Genomic DNA, 21,275 nt, shown 5'->3' with positions numbered 1-21,275 from the left:
ACCAAAAGCACTTGCTAAGTTGTGCTTTCTCCGCATAGTTTTAAACCGCGTAAAAATATCCCTGTATTAGTAGGCACCACCCATAGGAAACCGAGTATCTCGTGATGCGCAGAACGTATGCACAGTAACAAAAGTAGGCACCGTCCTTAATAGCGCAATAGACCGTATTGGACTGGAACTAGCTTGCACATGAGGCTTAAGCAGGGGAGTCTTTTCACATGCAAATTTTTTTTAATATATCCCTCGCAAGAGTCTCCATTGCAAGCGAGATCAAGTTCAATACCGAGAATATTTATACAGGTTACTACTTCAGTAAATTCGATAAAAATAAAAGGAATTAGAACTGGAGCTGGTCTCTGGGCAGAGCCATCCTTATTTTCTGATCGTACATGTATAGATTGTATCAACGAAATCTAAGAATCGATTAAAACTGGCCTATTGTTGTTCTTTTCTTTAGGTGTTTGGTGGCCGGGCTGGCGTCAGGAAACATTCTGGCTATCGCTGTTGATTTCCCAGGTCGACTTTGACCAGAGAGTTAGCACACTTCATTAGCGTTCGCTGGTTCATATGGTGCGAGAATGATTCTGGCTCGGGGGCAGACACGAGGACGGGTTAATTAATGTTCATAATCAACTCGTTTGCCATGGCTGACTGCAGACAGTTTTGAATATTCCCGTCCCCTTGTCATTCTAGATCCTAGGTAATTTTGCTTTACCTTGTAACTGGCGCCTTAATATCGAGTTTAACGGGTGACGGTTGTTGTGATTATAAAAGTGGCTCGAGTCAAGTAAATTTAAAAGGATCACGACATTGCCCCTTTAAGGGCTAAATTTGATTTAGGAACGTTGTGAAATGATTCCTTTGAATATAAAAGAAAAATTGCACATGGCACTTCGAGAGTCGAACTTTTGTAGTCGGCGTGCAGGCGTCTCTCTAGGCGTCTGCCCGCGGGCTAACCTTTACTTATGTAGTGTAGTTAGTTCTATCCTGGGTACTAAGGATTTTTCCTCGTTAGACAATACGAGAGCGCAAGAAAACCCAGTGGCACAAGGGTGAGTTAGTTCAAACCAATTTTCTGATCAATGGTTGAAATACTCGCGTCAAATGAAAGCTTTAAGTTGCGCTTTTCTTTGGTGCAAGATGTAATCGAGATTTAATGCAGTTTTGACCACTCGGGGCTGGAGGAGTTGACTGGAGGTAATATCTCAGACAAGCATTCCACTTTCTTCTTCTTCTTCCTTCGCAGTCGTTTGTGACATCACGTGACATTTCTACTCATGAGCGTCATTTGTTTTCATGGGGTTGGGGGGGGGTGGGGGTGGTGGTGGGGTGGGGGGCGTAGCGTTAAGTGATGACCCATTTAATGTTTCAACGAAAATAGTTTCCCCTTGGTACAAGGCAAGCAGGACTACTCAAGAATGTAAGGATACTATTATAATTTATTGATACAAATTGCGTTTGTTACTATAGCGATTCACTGAGACCGAACAAGCTGGTGTTGTAGGCTTGTGAAAAACCTTTTTACTGCAAAATCTAATTGAAGGTTAATACGAAGTTAATCCACCTTACCGAAAGAGATGGCTACTGGTACCTTATCGCATATTCCTTAGCGTATGAAACCCTAAAAACGCTCATAAAAATGCACAGAAAAGTTGCGTCAAAAAATATGGCTTTCTATGTGCCTATTGGCTGTGTTAAGTTCGCAAGGTATTGTGGTAAAATGTACAGCCGCCATCTTTTTCCATACGGTGGATTAGAGCGCTTTTTAATCGAGTGTCGAGTTCGCTTTACTACGCTCAGTGATTGGTTGGCAAAACACGGGCCACTTCTCAACCAATGAGAAACAAAACCAAAACCAATCCGTGCCTCGTTCGGACGCGTTTTCCCGCGCTTGAACCCGGTTGCATGTATTTGCTTCGAGTTCTGATTGGTTCATTGCGCTGTTTACGTCTGTTTTGATTGGTTAGAGTGATTACTATTGGCTTCATTTTACGACACTCGAATGAACACCGCTGCAATTCTATTAAAACGGGCTCAGTTCAACCTCGCGATGAACCATTTCGCTTAATACTAGTTTTAACAAGGAATTTCGTGGTTAACATTTTGAAAGGGCTTAATTTCACACGAGTTCTTTAGCGACTCCCCTTTTTCGCGACTGGAAAAATCGCTATAAACGAAAACAAAAATCCTGAAAACAAAATATGCATTGATCCCAAAAGTTAGGAGAAATTTGATTCTAGCCAGTCACTTCTACTTGGCGCGCGTGGCGGGAAAATTCTTGTCCACGCACATTTTACGACTGTAGCTCTCCTTACGATCAGAGAAAAAATGGGCGCTTGTAATCAAAGGGAAACGCTTTGCGGTGTAATTTTCGTGAACAATTTACTGACATTGAAATGACATACTATAAATGAAACAAATTTTGTATGGTTTAACAAATTTAGGCTAACATATTTAGGGAAAATTACTATGATAGATTAACTATAGTTCCACCGAACTGAAAAAACAATATGAAGGTGATTAAAGTTGGGTAAAACACAACGCGAATGACACACTGTAACTTCTTAAATATTAATCAACAATCGCAAAACTACTGAAGGTGTTAAATTAAGAAAGCATAGAAAGAAGTATTAAAAGACAGAAAATTCTTCAAGTCTGGAATTTATTTGTTATTCAATATACCTACGAGCTTCTGAGTCGAGCACACGTTTTGACCCTTCTCATATAAAGTTGTCACTCCGTAAAGCGGTCAAGCAACAACCGCTACACACGTCACAGAAACTAATGAAGATGTTAAATAAATAAAGCATAGAAAGAAGCATTTAAAAGACAGAACATTCTTCAAGTCTGGAATTTATTTGTTACTTAATACACCTTGGAGCTATTGAGGCAAGCAAACGTTATGTCCCTTCTCACATAAAGTTGTCACATCAAACTCCGTGACGCGGTCACGCAATAACCTCTACACACGTCACGGACATTTTGTTTCTTTCACTGCTTGCGGAGTAATGTCACCGAGTCTTACAAAATCTCCCGTTCGGTATTCCCAGGTATTTGCGAAGAGGTATATTAAACTAGAGTACATATGGTATACAATATTTAATAATTTGATAACATTTCTAGAATTCGCTTCCTATTTCTTCTTTCCTTTCAAGTGTTCCTTGGCGACTTGGGCAGTGGCTTGTTGCGCCTGGGCATGCGCAGCTTGTGCAGCCGCTTTTTTCTTGTTAAACAGGTTGATTTCTTCATCCTGGGAAAAAGGCGCAACAGAAAACGAAATTAACTTTGTCCTTGTAAGTTGTTAATAGACTATTCTCCAAAATGGCGGCAACAGATTTGAATGAGTTAAAATTGAATGGAATGAAAAACTGATACCAGCACTGGAAAAAGCACCTTTACTTTTGTAACCTTGCAAAGTTTCAGCATTTTAGGTGTTATATCAGCCTAGGAAATGTAAGATGAAATTTGACAAATTTACAGACGTTTGTATGACTGGGGGTATACGTCATACCCCCAGTCATACAAACGTCTGTAAATTTTTCATTTTTCAACTTACATTTTCTCAGCTGATATTACACCTGATAAGCTGAAACTTAGCAGGTTACTAAAGTGAAAGTGCTCTTTCTAGTGCTGGTATACGTTTTTGATTTTAACTTATTTGAATTTTCGGCTGCCATTTTACTTTTATCGCTTAGATGTACTCAGTTCAACGTTAGAAAACGGCTTTGACCAGAGTGGGATCCACCATTTGTCTCTGGTTGGTCTCCGGAGTTTTCCCTCATGAGCTTTTACAGAATATTGGTTAGAGGCCAAAATCGAACAGCGACCAACATTCAATTTCTTCTTACAATACCACTGCTTGCTCAAGTATACAAGTCATGACAATAACGAAAACGATCACTAAAGAAAAACTGTCTTCATAACTGGACAAATTCGTTCAACAAGTGTAGTCCCATAAGAAATACATGTATACATGGATGAAAAACAACGATGAGAAGATGCCTGTTGATTCTGGGGCCTAAAGGTTCACGACAGGCGAAGAGAGGAGATTCGACGAATCTTGTTAATTTGCCGAAAATTTTAGAGTACAGAACACGAGTTTCTGTTGGCTTTACGACAATGCCAGCTGGCCTTTTTTCGAACTTTTTAACGACGGATTTGCCATTCTGGGTCCAGTTGTTCAAAGCCCGATAAAGCTAATCCTGGATTAACGAGAACTTTGATTCGAGTTTAATTACTAAACAATAAAGATTTTTGTAAAAAGATTTTGTCCCTCAGTCTTGACTTTGACTTTTCCTTACCATAAGCTTAAAATTAGACTTTAAAAATGTTTTTTAACAGGCGCGCTGAAAACCTCGGTTATCTTTTAATCGTGGATTACCTTTAATCGGGTTTTGAACAACCGGGCCCTGAAAACAAAAGGGATTGTTTGGGTTTTTTTTGTTTTTCTTAGCGTCGAGAAGGTTTGGGGTGACCTTGCACTAAAGGTAAAGTTAGCTTTCCTTCCCAATTTAATCCGAATTTCTGAGGCGGGTAATACCTTGCCGCATAGATATTCCAACGAAATGAATGTTGGCGTACAGTTGAGAGTGATGCAACAGTGGTCTCAAGCCGACAGAAGGATGCGAGTTAGGAACGTGGCGAGGTGACCTCACTTACCAACATCCGTCTCTTCTCCTCTAGCTTCTTCTTCTCGTCCACTTGAGTTTTCTTCAAATGTTCAAACTTGGCGTGAAGCTGAGAAGTAAAATAAAAAGTGCAAGTATGAAAATTTAAATTAAACCTAGTCGCACTTTGTTAATCTAGGAACAGGAATAATGTGTAAAGTGAAGCACGAGCTAAAGGAATTTCAGTTCAGTTTTCCCTTGCAAATAACAAACACACTTTGCTGGTGACTCAGATTAGGAAGAGATTAGATCCCGCGATAAGGGAAGCAGAGTCACTGACTGCTTTTAAACATGGACTGTCAAAAGCCATTTTACGATCCTTGTAGTTCCACTTTTACCTTTTGTATACAGCTATTTCAATTAACGTTGTCGGATTAAAATCAAGCTAAAAGACAAGACCACAATGTTTTGTCGGATTATTTTTTATGAATAATTTCATCAAAATTATCCCTGCACGTACAGGTCATTGTACTGCTAATTACAACCTATTGTTTTCTCCAGGCATAACTGATTTTGATGAATTTATTCATAAAAATCCCACGTAAACTTTCGGTCTTGTCTTTTAGCTTCATGCTTTGAACCGACAACGTTAGTTGAAATAGCTGTATACATTTTTTCATTTCATGTTTCTATAATTACGTTTTTATTTGTTCTTGGTAATTTTCTAGAGGACCCTTCTGTAAACCACTTTTGTGACGTTAGCATCCTCATCAAAAATTACCCTCAACTCGACCCAAATTTTTTTCGAAAAAAAAAATTAAAACAACAGCGAAGCGTCTTACCTCTTGCTCGGATTGTTTTAACTCAGCTTCCTTCTCCTTGACTTTGTTAACAAACCTCTGTCTCATCTCCTCTTCTCTGGTCTGTATGTCTTTCATGTAATCCTGCCTCCGAAGCTCGTAAGTCTCCTGTAGACTCATTTGTTTTTTCTCTCCGTCACCATCGCTGAAGCCCATGGACTCCAGTCTGTTTCGTCTGTACAGCTCAAAGTGTTGGCTGTGTGTCTTGTCTATCAAATCCTGCATGTTCGTTCTGAAAAACATGCAGGGCTGATTAGATTTCTAGTAGCCTCTGTTTTCGTCAGTGATATAACAGCAGGCGAAACACTTGAGCGAGCACGCGAGAATCGCATCCCGCGAGACGCGATTTCGTGCGCAAATAGGTGGTTCGCTCGCACTACTTGCCCTGTGCAATCGTAGTCGATGTAATGATGTATTAGTTTGGTTTTACGTATGTTGTTAAGTCGAACAGCACTTCTGGTCCAACATACAATTGTATATATACATACAATTGTACAGGGCAGTCCGCTTACTACCAGCAGTGGTTAACAATCGTGTCAGCTCATGGGAGTAGAAAATAAAGTTGTGCTTATACTAGATACGGCTGGGCCTTCGGCCGAGTGTACAATTTTCCCCTTAGGAGAGGTTGGTTGGAGGACGGGAGACGTCCGTTAGCGCAAGTCTGGCTTACCTTCCAATAAAAGGATTCAGAATATTTTTGATAGCATTTTTCTTTCTTAATCAGACCTGTCATTGATTTGAAAAGCACGCTCCTGCACTTCTATGTGCACATTCTAATTTCCAATACTGAAGTTCTGCTGTCTTCGGTGTTTTGAAAGACTGTTTTAAAGATCGTCGTCCTCTTGCGGATTGGCCCTAAAGCCGTTCACAAAACTACATTTCTTCGTTTCCAAATATCATCAGAGTTAACTACATGAAGCTAATATCCGTCAAAAAATTCCCAGAACATTATTTTGAGAACGCAAAACTGCAAACTTACCTAACTATCATCTCTCTGAGCTTTACGAAGTCGCAGTGATTTTCATTTTCAACTGAAAAATAAAGAATAAAATTTGGCATCTGACAAGAAGAAATATAACAGTAAAAGAAATGCGATGTTAAGTTCTAAGTCCAGCTTCTACGACTCTCCTGTAGCTCAGTGGTAGAGCATCTGAACTAGTAATCGGAAGGTGGCAGGTTCAAATCCTGTTGAGAGGAACTCGGGTTTTGTTTTTCCGAGTATGCCTGTGTCACTGCATTTGCCCGAGCTCCTTAAAATATTCAGTTATGCGAATCTTGACAAGAAGTTTGAAAAATTCTCTCACTAAAACAAAGGATAGAATGGCACATAAAACACTGAATTTTGACGTTCTCTTCTTAAAATTAAATAAATAAATGGGAATTTTCAGCGGCTTCCACAGACTGGCTCTTTCATCCACTGTTACCAGGTCGAATTGGAATATGGGAATGTTGGTTTTTGTGGAGGGAGGAAAACCGGAGAACCCGGAGAAAACCCTCGGAGCAGGAACGAGAACCAACAACAGACTCAACCCACATATGACGTTGAGTCGGGGAATCGAACCCGAGCCACATTGGTGGGAGGCGAGTGCTCTCACCACTGCGCCATCCCTGCTCCCCCAACCACAGTAGTTGTTATGGTTTATTCCCCGAGGTACCCCCACAGGGTTCTTTGGTTACCTTCTACGGTCCCCCAGGGATACTGGCGTGCCCTCGTCTTTACTTTGTTGATGACTGCCTCCTCACGGCTGCCCACCACCGCGAATGGAATTTGTTCCTATGAAAAACATCAAAACCATCAAACATACTGATAGCTCTTTCATGGGTGTGGGCTCTCAAGTGAAAAGTGTATCTCACATAAATGAGTAAAAACATGATTATAAAACATCACCCCTCATTGTTGGATATAAATAAAGCATTTTGTGTATGGTTGGATAATACTGTACACTGTGTAACGATATGTTCCATGTAATAAATAAATTGTCATAAACTAACCAAAAGCTGGTCATTCTGTTAAAAACTAGGCACTTAGCTTATGATAACAGAGTTTTCCTTTCTGTTGTCTTTTTTTTTTTTGTAAGCGCCTCTTTCGTTTGTAAGTATTTTGTAATAGTTTCATGTGTCGACGTTTTCTAATTAATTTTAGTTATGCCTGTTGTAGCTGGTTCCTTTTTGGTTTTGAAAATAATAAAAAAGCTGGTCATTCCAAGTACAATAAAAATACCCCTTGGAACATTATACATACTGCAGCCGAACAGCCATACCCCCCACTCCATGCCCCACCCCCACCCCCCCTCCCCTACCAAAAAAAAAACAACAACGAAAAAACAAAAAACTAACCAACAAACAACAAAACGAACTGTACTCACATTCATGCCAGCGTTCATTTCTGCAACAGTCTCATCATCCACAGGAAACCGGTAAATATTTACACCATTGTTGGCAAGTTCTTCCATAATCTGAGAAACAAAGAAACAAGCAACATGTAGGGTGTATACATCACTTGACTGTGCCAGACTACTGGTTATTAATGCAGTTTTTAATAGCTGCCCTACTGTTTCTTTAGCCAGGTACATAAATACATGTACTACTACAGCAACTGGCACAGCCCCGTTGCGTAGGTGGGTCCTTGCGTAGCGGTTCCAGACATATTGTGAGGGTAGCAAGTTCATTGGATGCCGCTGCTTCAATATCCTTGTTCAGTACCCCAGTGTACTCCTTGTGTTTGTGCAATATTGTAATCTTGAGACGTGCTTACAAGCACATGTGGGAGTACTTCTGAAATGAAATAGCATTCCAGCGGTAGGGGGGAGGACTGGGGGGGCAGTTAATACTTCAACATGTTACTGCTCCATCAAAGACATTGATAAACTCTAGCCATGTTGGCTTTCCCTGGTCTGGCCAGGTGCCACCCCACCTTAGACAAATTCCACTGTCAATTTCAAGCACTAACAGAGACACTTAGATGTTATATTGAATTTGTCAGACTTTTCTTTGACCGACAATAAAAAAATGTTTTCATACATGTATCATGGTAATTATTAAAAACTGCATCATTGTATAATGCAATTTGAGGGATTTGATTGGCTTAGCGGCCATGGTATATGAGCAATTATACCATGGCCGAGAAATGGCGACCATTAAATTGCCTTCTGGTCGTTCTTGCACAGCGAAATCAGTAAGATCTAGCAATATTTCTCGGTTGTTTTTAATAAAACAATTATTCCACTTGCGCTTGTTGGATATGAGATGATTATAGCCAACTCGGCGCTACGCGCCTCGTTGGCTATCTATCATCTCATATCCAACGCGCGCTCGTGGAATAATTGTTAAGTATTCTTTGGTATCTTACCTTTTCTTTAAATTGCTTAAGCTCGCTTTTTGCTACAGTATCAGCCTTGGCAATGATAGGAACAATGTTAACCTGTAAGATTAAGAGAACACAACATAATCATCACATCATCCATGACACCTGGTGAAATTTACATGCATTCAAAAATGTAACCTTCAATGCCACCTGAAACTATTTACCCCAAAACACCAAGTATCTAAGTTACTTTAAAATAGGAAGGAATTAATACAGAATGGAAGGACCATTGTATGGTACATTTGTAGAGGTAAATGGACAGTTAATTGGAGCAAGAAAACCTACTAGTCATTTTATTTTGTTATTAAATTTTTATTAGCTTCTCCGGGAAAAATGCAGAGAAAATAAGGTGAAAAAAGGAACGTTTTGATAGCAACTGTCCCTGTTTGTCAGACTGTTGCCCTTGCAATTTGTGAATGTCTGTTTTGTTTATTGATTAGCAAACAAAAACACTTTGGAAAAGGGGAAAAATTGAAGAGCAGTTCCCCCATTAAAGAACAGCCCAACGGTGATCTGTTAGTAATCTGTCGGTAAATCGTTGCCCAACAGATTTGCAGGTGAGCTGTTCTTCAATTTTTTACAGAAAAAGGATGACCATGATGAATGCCATCTTGCTTAAAAATGCAGTACAATGATTCAACCATTGGAGTATAGTTTGCTTAAAGTTAATTATCCAAACCTTTTTATCCAATGCCTTCATACAAACAAGGTCCAAAGACTTTAACCTAAAGACAGAAAAGGTGGATGTGAAAAGGTTTTAGTACAATGTATGCAGGGGAACAAGTAACAATATCAGAATTATTCGTATCTATCAACATCACTAGAGGGTGGCAACTAAAAAATTACAACAAACTTTAATCTCCCATTTATCAACTAATGGTTGTAGAAACTCAGGATCCAAAGTTAACGTTTCACTATGTTTTTACAAGACATTAGAACAAATAGTCTGAAATATCAGTTGTACATGTACAATATTATTGTATCTTCCCCCTACCCGAGTGTGCAAGTTAGAAGGGAAAACAGTGCCTTCAGTGGCATTCCATGCTAACAAAGTTACATGTACAACATTGAAACTAGTTCATGAAAATTCTCTTTTCCAACTTCAAAGTTCCCTACAAGTGCACACTAAATTTCTTCATTGTTATTCTCCTTCAATCAAATCACTAAATTTGAGACCTCTTAAAAGTTAAGCGACTAAATCTTCATAGACACCATTCCTGGCATTTTAGGGTGGTTGCCAATTAGAGATCTGCAGTTACATGTATTCGATGATCTTGATCCCAGGCTCTCTGTCCTTTGCCAAGTTTGTGATGATGTCATCTGCCCCTGCAAAATCTGCGGGGGATGCCAGATACGTGTCCCAAGATCCATTCATCCATTCATTCATTCAATGTTGTCCCATACAATCTCAACTCCAATCTGTATTAGGAGTGCATTATTCTACATTCTTCTACATCAAATGCAATTATAAATAATTATTCTTCACTTTAAATACTCCATGAACCTAGTCAGCACATATCTCATCAATTATTAAAATAACGTCAAACTCTATGTACATGTACACAACACTTACGAATGACCACTGGGAGAGACAAAATAGAGGCAGACATGCACACGGGTGTCATCATAAGAGTTGAGCGATCTCCTAATCTTGAGTTCTTGTTGAAGATATTTCTCAAACTGTGCGTCAATGTACTCCACAATGGGATTGGCACTAAATACACAACATAAAATAATTACAGTGTAATAAATTGCAATAGGGGTAACTGACTGTACTCTAAACTGTTTACAAAAAAATCAATAATATTGTAGTCTTCTAGATGTTTTTAAGTACTATATTTACAAATTTTATTATGTATTATGTACACCCACCATTCAGGGTTCTCAAAACGTTTTGAAGCAGGTGGCCTTTTTGTTGGAGTAGGTGGCTGGTTTTGCAATCTCTTTTTAAAGAATCAGACAAATAGCCCAGCAGAATAGCCAGCCAAGATAATGAAGTAGGTGGTGATTTTCACCAGCTGTCTCAGATCATGACACCAAGGGGAAAATCTCTGACCACATTGGCTCAAGCTAACTTTGCCTAAATGATTTATTTAGCCACATAAATAAAACAACTTTCCCTGAATCAGCCTATTGCTCTGGTATCATTATTTTGTTTTGATGCATACTGTAACCTTACACATGACAGAACAAAGATATCCGACCATTAAAATTAATTAATGCATTTTTAAATAGTTTGCATTAATTTTACCTGTCCTCCTTGTTTATCTGGTCTCCATATCCAACAGTATCCACAATTGTCAACTTAAGCTTCACATTGCTTTCATGCAAATCTGTAAATACAAGAATTTATTATTCCACTTTTATGTCATTTCACCAAATAAGGTCAAAAAGCACGCACAAGATATGAGACTATAATACACTGTAGTGTCCCCGTTTGACCGGTTTACAAGAGAGCGAACACGGGCAACGACATACCACTGGCATTTTGCTCATTGCTAGTATTTTTCCTCACCCCAAATTCTTGGTTTTCACGTGACGTCACCAAATTCTAGAATTCAAAACTGGGAGGCCTACAAAATTTTTACCTTCAGTCAAGGAAAGATTACCTAAAAATATGTCTGTTCACAATTTCTTAGCTCGATGTGGTGCTTCCTTTTGAAAATAGAACAGTTTCAATTTCCGAGTTTCCATCGTGCGTAACATCAGGGGGACGGCCATGAGCTTTTCCGTATCTTAAAAATGACTCTTCGGGTGATTTTCAGCATTCTAAATAATTTAAGTTTAAGGAGAAATATTAATCTAAACATTCGAAAATTCACAAGGGCAAACAAACATCTTTTCTGGCAAAAGTGAACTCCAGCTGTTTTTTCCTATTTCCGGCCGCCATGTTTGTGCCCCTCAGAGGGACACAAACATGGTGTCTCCATACTAAGCTCTATAAATTTATGTGGAACATTTTGTCAAAGAACTCGAGTACGGAATGCCGCACAGACCTGACACTTGGACAGATGCGTTATTTATTTATCCTCTATAGCATGTCAATTTCTTGACTTCATTCATGGAATGGTTTCGATTTTTTTTTTCAATGGCGTGACAGTGAAAACTGAGAATACTATGCAACTCGCAAAATATCTGCACGCATTATAAGTAAAACCATCGAATAAGATATATGTATAACTAGTCATTTCAGACATGTTTACTCATAAGGATTTGAGCAAACTGCTACAAACAGTTACCATGCATGTATAAATTGTGTACGTCAAGTTTTTTTCAAAAGGCATCTTTTGATACATGTATTAAAATTCAGCTTCATAATGAGGCTCAGAGGACACAAACAAAGAAAAATGAGTAAACATGTTTATTAATTTCTCTTATTTGCATCTTCAAGCTGAAGTTTAATATTTTGAAAGATGCCTATTAAACTACATAAACCTCAAACAGTTAACCACAAAAATATTACATTTTTTTAGAAGTTAGGTAAATTACTTATTATTACTTATTTGAAAATAATATGGTGCACATGTACATGTACGTACTGTAACTGAGTGAAAAATTACATTTGTATTGTATTTATGTTGATATAGTTACAATCTACAGTAGATGTGGTTGTACTTTTTGACATAGATCTGTTGTGACAGATAGCGAGTAACAAAAAATTTTACATGTACACAGTAATAACAAAAGAACAGCTTTATGAAGTAAAAATTTAATTTCTGTCAATCAGTGGAATATTAATATAAAAAGGTTGTAAATTATATGCATTTGATAGCTGACTCAGGAATTGTGCCCTAATTAATAATCACTTGATAGAAATCTTGAGCTAAAAAAAACAATTTAATAACATGTAAATGTTGTAGGTTAAAATGATTTCAACCTAGGTTGATTTGTATTTTCCTTTGTTTAAGATGTAAATTATCCAATCTTAACGAAGGAAAATACAAATCAACCTAGGTCGAAATCATTTTAACCTGGATTTATTTTAACCTACAACATAAACATACGATAAAATACTATCATTGGCGTCAAGCAAAACAGCTCAGGTAGAAACTGCAATTTCATTGAATAGATTAAAGACTTGACTGCAGCCTGCGTTCAAATTTAAAGCTTGTTACTGTAGGTTCAATTTTTACAGACTCAAGTGTAGTAAGCATTTAGCACCCACCATATGTGTGATGTTCTACTTGAACACCTGGGAGCTGATGAGAATGGGGAAGACCTGAAAAAGAATCACAAGGGAATACAGTGAAATCATTGACTAAAATAATATCTAACTTACAATATTACAATAATATTTACATCCAAGTTTGATTAGAATGATAATCACTAGTATTTACATACATGTACAGATCTACATTTGTATTGTTTATAATAAAAATCTGCCGCTGAAACAGGTGCTAATTAAAGCTCAACTGACAAAGTGTTAAATGGTGACCCACAGTTTCTGTTAAAAACCACAGCCTTGATGAAAAGCAAATGCATACATGTATAATTATTTTAAATTCACATGAGTTATATTCTGGCAATTATGTTTTTCTTGGGTGCTTCCAAAAATGGAAAAAAGAATATTTATTTAAAGAAATATGCTAAATTGGTCCCCTTAGTTTTCAGATCAACAGGTGGCTTCAAGGAATACCCACAGATTTCTTTAATTATTTCACTTTCAGAAATTAATGGTTGCACAATGTATCACAAAAATTCTCTAATTGCTTTGAAAAATTACTGTCTGAATTTTTTCTACTAATATGCAATCTAAACAGTCATTGGAAACACAAACTGTTTGTGAGTTAATAAAGTTTGAGTCATTGATTAGAAGTCAGTGAGAGTAAATTCTGTAATGGAGTGAAGCTGGAGACACTGCGTAATTTAGTCCCGGGGGGGTACTTCCTTATAAGAAGCTAATGGGGATGTGCCGCTGGATGGGGTCGCATTTTCACGACTGGATTGACTAGAATGGGGTTGCATTTTCAATAAAGTTACTAGAATGGGGTCGCACATTTTCGGATTTTTGGGGTAAGAAAATTCTATTAAGTAGGGATTCAAAGTGGTCTCGGTTAAAAAGTTCAGAAAGTTGTTGTTTATTAAATGTAACAATCACCTCGCATTACATTCCGTTCTTGAAAGTAGATGCATAAATAGAAAGTGACTTAGTTGGGATCGCGAAAATTACATTTTCCCAAAAAGTGACTAAGATGGGGTCTATAACTGGCCATAACATAGACTATAATGGGGTAGGGGCTCTGAGAGGCCAGCGGCACATACCCTGCAAAACTGAACCCAAGTACTCCCCCCCCCCCCCCCTTGGGAATTTAGTTTGGGTTCTTGCAGGTTTGAGTTCACTTGATTCTGTTGTATTGGAACTTGAGATTTAGTTAATCAATGCACAATGCCATACATTCATATACATGTAAATTTAAATCTGTGCACCCACAGGGTCTTGCAGTCCTGATTTCTATCCCTAAGCTGTCTCAGGGGCTCAATTTCTTTTGCAAGGCTGAGAAAATCTCTGGATCACAAAAAAGAATGCCAACCTCATCGTCTCACAAAGTCTCAAATTTACCATTCACTCATACATGTTCTCCTATGTTTAAACAAGACTCAGGGATAAAAATCCAAGTATCTGCACTAAAATTTACTATTTCACTTCCAGAGCCAAATTATAGTTTTGAACATTTTTGCAGATACTATAGACCCTTTGCATAAATGGCACCCAAATTTAAATAACAATACTTGATACATCCTAAGCCTCGTGTTTATGTTTCCAGACAAAGGATTTTTCACATGAATATGAGGCTTAGGATGTATCAAGTTTTGTTATTCAAATTTGGGCGCCATTTATGAAAAGGGTCTATTGGGTGTGATTGGAGCCCTTAGTCTATTAACCAAATTCTATTAAAGAAAGTTCAACCTGTGCTTACAGCTGTAAACCTTTGCTGTTGTTGGTCCAGTATACTTAATTAATCAACCATGCCTTTCCTCTCAGTTTCAAACTGAAGAGCTTTTCAGACAAAAGAGCTAATTGCTTCAATAGTTCTTTTATCTCATTTCAGCAAGATGCTGTCAGTGCGGATTTATTTCAACAGCGTACTGGTATGTTTTCATTTCACGATCAAGCACGAGAAAATATTACCATGTCTGCCCCCTGCACAATGGAGTCTTATTCATGCAATATTAACAATTTTTGGAGAGTGGCCACACCTATCAGTGCCACCACACAAATACCAATTAATATTAACAACAATAAGGCACGCTTTGCACTTCCTCTCAATGAATTCACAAGCTTGTACGGAATTTGAAACGAGTCAAACGACCTTTAGAACACTCGATCAGTTACACGCACCTTCGAATACGGTCTTGAAAAGACAATCCATAAGTGTTGATTTCCCGATTCCCGTTTCACCTAAAGGCAGAAGATGTCAAAAAATTAATTCAATCAATGACTTCCGTTTGAAATCATTCAGCTATACATGCATTGTATAAAGCTTCATGTTTTTGATTTGACAGACGATAATAATTGTACAAGCGTTTATGTTCTTCTATTCCAAATACAAACAAAAAAACTTAAATTTAACGTCATCGTTTATCAGAAGAATCTCTCACTCACCTATGCAGAGAATATTGAAGGCAAAGCCTCTATTCACCGATTTATTCACGAGTTGGTCGGGTAAGCTGTCAAATCCAACATGGCCAGCTAATCGGAGCTGCCGCCCATCCGCTCCCTAAAAACAGAAGAATGCAAGGCAAATCTAAAAGCTTTCGGGGTTAAAAGAAACGTTACTTGAAAAAATGAACACTTACCAGAGTTCTGCAATAATCTGTTACGGCTGAAGCCATCTCAATCGCACAAAAAAACCGAATCTAATATCAGCTTGCCGCAGCTGTTGATGAAATGTTTTAGAAATGAAAAGCATGAACATTGAAAAACAACAACGCTTGGTCAGCGGTAGTTGACAATTAGAGTCCAGGCTTTTCCCGTCCACCGACCTGTTCGAGTTGTGATGAATGTTTGAGGCCATTTTGTGAACATTTTGATGAAAATAACAGCGGAAATATATCTGTGATCCCACTGTGGAGCTATGTTCTCTTCGATAGTGAGTAAAACGTCCTTGTTTCGCGTTACACTTGTCGGAATCGGCGGAGTAGGATGCTGTTTGCTGTGGAATTCAGCTGGTCAGAACACGAAGCCATCTGTGAGTGTCGTTCTCGCCAAATCTCCAGATCAAGGCCATTCGCAAACCAGGCGAAAGACAAAGTTTGATCATTTTGCGACCATTGAAGTAGATGGACAGTACTTGATGACGCCTGCTGACTTCCTGGAATCTGTTACGCACAGAGGATCACCAGGTACAGTAGATGACAGTGTCACATTTACAAACGTTCTGCCTTCATAGGCCATTCCGACATTTTTCACACCCCTTTATAATGATGAGCTACAGTGTAAGTCAAGATTTACCTCATACAAAACAGATCAAAACGTTGGCAAGGTCCCACACTCAGAAACTACCAAATTTATCTCCACCCCTTCTGGAAAAGCCAATTTTTTACACCCTCTCAGAAATATTCAAACAATCCCAACCTCGTGAGAAATAGCCTGCGAATACAGCTGAAATGCCCCTTGGGGACCGGGGTGATGGAGGTGGTTGTCTCCGCGGGCTACAATACATTGATGAGAATTGACCTTTACTGCCCTTCAAAAAAATTTCATCAATGGGAGGTAAAGGCCGGGGAGGGTGGGGATGGGGAGGGGGTGGTGGATTGGCTGTGAATCAAATCCTTGTGATCTAGTAAGCTATCAGTTTTAACTTTAACAGATGTGGTAGATGTATGTATTTTTGGTGTTGTACCACCTGCACTGTCCATAGGAGCAAAGTCTCAGTGTCTTAGTAGGGCTACAACTGAAATAGCTGGCTCAGTTGGACTGTGCACATTTAAAATTAGCCTCAAAATTTATATTTGTGTTCTGTTGAAATTTCAGTGGGTGAAAAGATCTCTTTCAGATGGTGAAATTTGCCAGAAGCCGGCTCTTAGCGGCATTCCTGTTTTACCCTGCCCCCTCACTCCTCTGCTTCCTCTTAGCTCGCTCACTCCATATGAACCATAATCCTCAAGTGCTGTACAGCCAGTGTACAGACTTATTTGAGAGGCGAGCTATTACCTGGCAATTTCCATTACTTGGTAATAAAATGGTTTAAATGAATGCATGTACACCCTTCTGGTTCCTGCCCCTTCCTTGCTATCTCCTCCCTCTCTCAGTTGAGTCTTTTTTCTCTTACTTGGGCCTTGTTGAAAATGCCATTTCCTACCTATTTCCTGTCCCATCATCTCTTGAGTTTTTGTCTCCCTACCCCCCTCTCTCCCCAGCCAATTTTATATTATTAATAACATTACTTTCATTGGTGAATAATTTAATCCCCGGGGGTGTGACTCTCACATGAAAAGGGGCAGAGATGCTCATCGGAAATTGACCAATCTGGGCGTGGCCCAGGCTTTTATTGACCCTTAAAAGAGACCATTTTAAAACACAGACAAATATATATTTTTTATATTTCTTCACGTGCAACCCTAAACGAGATTTGCCGTGAACATCCTAAGTGAGACCAAATCCAAAATTTACACCCCTAAGCAAGACGACCTGCATCCCCGGCCCTTTCATACAAGAGTCCCCTCCCCAGGATTTAATCATTCATTGGACTCTTTAAATTGTGTTTTTCTTTTTATATAGGATGGAGTCGTAAGAGAACATTATCAGAAACAGTAAGTCTGTTGTCATAATTTATCTTATCGGACAATTCTCATAAACTTTAATACCATTTTTATTGACTTTTGTGATTAGTTCATTAATAGCATTTGCCTTAGGAAGTGTCAGGGAAATGTTTAAAGGGATTTCGTTCACTAATTAATACATGTAACATGTGTCATTGTTGCCTGAGGTGTTTAAAACAACTGTAGTTTAAAAAAGTTCAGGTCCTTCTCCCAATTTTTCCTCCCCCCACCATGCAATGATTGTCTGATTTCCTTTCCTGCAAACAAGAGCCTCTGTTGTAATGGAACATTGAATAGTGGAACAGGATATAAGCATTTTTAATTTGTATACTTAGTTTGAAGTAGTAGTAATAAGAACAAAATAATATACATTTACTGAACAGCGCATGTATACTGCATTACAGTGTATATATACAGTCGAACCTGTTACTATATAACGGCCCTGTAAAGCGACCGTCCTCTATTAAGCGGCCAGTTTTCAAAGTCCCGATTGTTCACTCATACAAACGCTGTGTTTGTTACCTGTGTTAGGCGGCCACCTCTATTAAGCAACCGCGGCCACCCTATAGCAGTCCTATGTTTGTCTTTCTTACTTATTTTTACCTGTATTAAGCGGCCACCCTTGAATGGAAATATGTCATTTTTATGCAGTATTTTATTGTGTTTAAAATGCGATGCATGTCACTATAAAGAAATAACAAGTACAAAGCTACTGTAAGCTGATACTCGGCAGTTAAGTATCATTTACGCTTTTCATTGTGAACTGTAAATCATAGATATACAGTAGTGTGTACCGTAGAAGAGTAGAGGACAATTTATTGTACAGTATTTTTATACAATGTTACGTATATTATACCGTTAAGTTACAAGTTGGCACTGAACTTTGTTTAAAGCATTGATCGCTTGAAAGAGTGTTAATTGTTCTATTGTTTCCTTGCATGAAATGTTTTTGTATGATACGCCATTAAAATTGACATTAGACCACGCCCAGTGAATATTTTTAGTGATCCTGTATTAAGCGGCCACCTGTATTAAGCGGCCAGTTGCTCAAGTCCCGAGGGTGGCCGTTATATACAGGTTCGACTGTACTGTAACTGTAGATTTGTCAAATACCCTTTAGGTAGTTTTTGCTTAACAGTACTGACTGTTTCAGCTAGTTTTGTCCCTAACTATATTTTGTTCACAGCAAGTTGTTTTTATTATCTCTTTTCTTTAAAGGTCATTTCCCAGATGGTGAAGAGTACTCCATCAATATCAAAAGGATCCAGAAAGTTTTTTCGGACTCTACAAGATAATGGTATTGTCAAGTTATTCTAAACCAGTTAACGATTCAGAACCTTAAAAGTTCAATGTGTTTATCATCATCAGCATCATCATCATTTTCATTATCGCCATTATTAATTGATTATTTTTAGATATTGTTGTAAAAAATCTGATCTAACTTGTGATTCATTTTTCCCCAGGAATCATCACCTTCTCTGAATATTTGTTCCTTTTGACGATTCTCACAAGTAAGTTAAATTGAATGTAGATTGACATTGAACTAAATATTCAGCCATTCAGGCATGACCTAAATGTTACTTAGGTTGTGTTTTCGCTAGGACAATTTTAGCTAGATAAAGCCGGAAAAGGCCGGAAATACAGTGAAAACAGTTCGTCTTTTGTTTAGCGAGTTAAAAATGCAAGCTGTTTTCATGAGAGAAAACAAGAGATTAACTCGTCTTTAAGACTGGAAAATCATGCAGAGTTATACTACCTCGCGAGATGGTATAACTTGTCCTGGTAAATGCTGCAGCCAATCACATTGCACGTAGTGACAGCCACCTGTCAAGTAATTTGGCAATATTATTTACTAGACGCTAGTTTTGTGTTTCAGTTCGCCTCGTGGTTCACTTTGCGAAACAGAAAAATGACAGATGACCTCAACGATACCTCAAAACCAAAGCTGTGGTCTTGCCGGATAAGCCCACACGGCCTTGCACTTACGGCGGTGAATGTTGTTTTGCCGTTGGACAACATTTCGTCGCATCCTCCTCCTCTGTAGAGACGTTAATCGCATCCTCTGAGAGAAACCCCTTCTTTTTGGCATAAATATAGCGAGAATCAACATAAAAGAAGTTATTAAAAGCGGTTCGTCTGCTGCCATTTTTGAAAGTTGCGCGCTTTTGTTATTTGAATATTTAATTTAGCGGCTCAAATTCTGGGTTAAATTGCACAATGAAAACAGATACCAAGTTTAACTAGTTAATGTCAGTCTGTAAACAACCACCAAGAAAGAATGTTCAGCTAGTAAATTGGCCTAGTGAAAACACAACCTTATTATTATTTTTTATTGCTTTTTTCCATGCAGAGTCACAAAGAGGCATGGAAATTGCTTATAAGATGTTAGATAAGGATGGAAATGGACGGCTTTGTAAGGATGAGTTCTTAGTGGTGAGTTCTTTCTTGACTGATTGACTTGTAAGCAATGTCAGCATGCCACTTTTGAAACTCTTTCCACTTTGAACTATTATGAAGTCACAATATGACCAGCTCCCAGTTGGCTTGATAGCTCAGTTGGTAGAGCACTGCACCGGCATCGCAGAGGTCATGGGTTCAAATCCCGTTCAGGTTTTTTGCAACAGTCTGGTTGTGTAGATAACTGTTATAATTTTTTCTTCTATGTACATGTTGTGGTTTAGATTTGTTGGGTGGTTTTTCTTTTCCATTGTTCAGGTCATGTATGGCAATGAATCTGAGACAAAGGAAAATAAAAATTAAATGGTTTGAAAATTTAAGAAAAAAACTGATTTTAACTAAAATATACCTATTAGTACCATTTAAAAGATTTGTATGAATTATTTCATGCCTGTTTTTATACTCTCGTAATTTCTCCATTCAAAGCTTGAGGACATGGTGAATAAAAAGTCTTCTGCAAAATCAATGGTAAGCATAATAAAATTTCAACACATACATGTGCCTACTTCTGGCTGTACACAGGGTCCGAAATTAACTTTTTTAGGCAGGCGCCAACTGGCGACTGAATTTTTCTTTTTCAGTCGCCATATGGAAAAATGTGGTCGCCAAAAAGTGTCAATAACATTTTTCCTTCGCAGTGAAACACAAACCAAACTTTCTGGTCGCCAATTTTCTTTTAAGAATCAGAATGAAGAGAACACATTTGGGGCCGCAATGGCGATTTTTCCGCTAACCAATGAGATTTTAAAATACAAACACGCTGATCGTAGCTGTGAAACGTTGTGGTAGATTTATAACAACAGGAAGATCGGTTTTATTCTTCAAAATCAGCGGAAAGATAAAAGGTAAGTGACCAATTGGCGGGCGGCTTTGAATTTTATTTTAATCGATTTGGCTGAAAATCAAAGTTATTGTTTGTATAATGATCGTGGCACGAAATAGTTAATTGCCCGCTGGCGACCAGTCGTGAAATTCTGGTCGCCAGTGCAAAATTTTTAGTCTCATTGGCGACCAGGAAAGCGCAATTTTGGACCCTGGTACATGTGTATACATTGTCAGTAGTTTTTATGATATTTAACTATCCCCCTTCATTTATAGGCATGTGAGCTCTCTGCACAGATTGCTTGCCTTTGTTGTTCATAACTTGTCAGCCTTGTTGTGTTCAAGCCCTTTATGCATATTACATGCCAATGTTGTTCATAACTTGGCAGCCCCTCCTGTATG

General features: G+C 38.4%; 3 protein-coding genes across 4 annotated transcripts in view; 2 read left to right on the top strand and 1 right to left on the bottom strand.

The window, feature by feature from the left end:
* The window catches only part of LOC146485683 (lipopolysaccharide-responsive and beige-like anchor protein), a 59,872-nt gene extending 57,224 nt beyond the window's left edge, over positions 1-2,648 (top strand). The window contains exons 54-55 of one of the 2 annotated variants that reach the window (XR_014863332.1): positions 458-1,117; positions 1,198-2,648. Coding sequence is in view for 1 of the 2 variants with exons in the window: in XM_085103007.1 (XP_084959133.1) it covers positions 458-527 (70 nt within the window). In the remaining variant the exon portion in view is untranslated. Of the gene's footprint in view, positions 1-457 lie in introns of both variants that reach the window. The other variant, XM_085103007.1, reaches the window with a different exon arrangement.
* LOC146485682 (septin-6-like) lies at positions 1,420-15,786 on the bottom strand. Its single transcript, XM_085103035.1, has 14 exons — positions 15,630-15,786; positions 15,436-15,550; positions 15,172-15,231; positions 12,997-13,050; positions 11,083-11,164; positions 10,405-10,545; positions 9,511-9,556; positions 8,817-8,888; positions 7,834-7,923; positions 7,145-7,241; positions 6,447-6,498; positions 5,450-5,699; positions 4,660-4,737; positions 1,420-3,250 (listed from the first exon to the last, which is right to left on the bottom strand). Exons 1-14 carry the CDS (start codon positions 15,663-15,665, stop codon positions 3,134-3,136), a joined length of 1,290 nt encoding a protein of 429 aa, XP_084959161.1. The 5' UTR covers positions 15,666-15,786; the 3' UTR covers positions 1,420-3,133.
* A 16-nt stretch (positions 15,787-15,802) lies between these two features.
* The window catches only part of LOC146485679 (calcium uptake protein 3, mitochondrial-like), a 34,100-nt gene continuing 28,627 nt past the window's right edge, over positions 15,803-21,275 (top strand). The window contains exons 1-6 of the mRNA XM_085103042.1: positions 15,803-16,175; positions 17,554-17,585; positions 18,813-18,891; positions 19,058-19,105; positions 19,945-20,027; positions 20,478-20,519. Of these exons, the coding sequence (XP_084959168.1) occupies positions 15,908-16,175; positions 17,554-17,585; positions 18,813-18,891; positions 19,058-19,105; positions 19,945-20,027; positions 20,478-20,519 (552 nt within the window). The 5' untranslated portion in view covers positions 15,803-15,907. The remainder of the gene's footprint in view (positions 16,176-17,553; positions 17,586-18,812; positions 18,892-19,057; positions 19,106-19,944; positions 20,028-20,477; positions 20,520-21,275) is intronic.

Source organism: Pavona decussata, unplaced genomic scaffold (assembly GCF_977016875.1).
Source record: "Pavona decussata unplaced genomic scaffold, jaPavDecu1.1 SCAFFOLD_25, whole genome shotgun sequence".
Classification (NCBI taxonomy): domain Eukaryota; kingdom Metazoa; phylum Cnidaria; class Anthozoa; order Scleractinia; family Agariciidae; genus Pavona; species Pavona decussata.
This window is presented reverse-complemented; position numbering and strand designations above follow the sequence as displayed.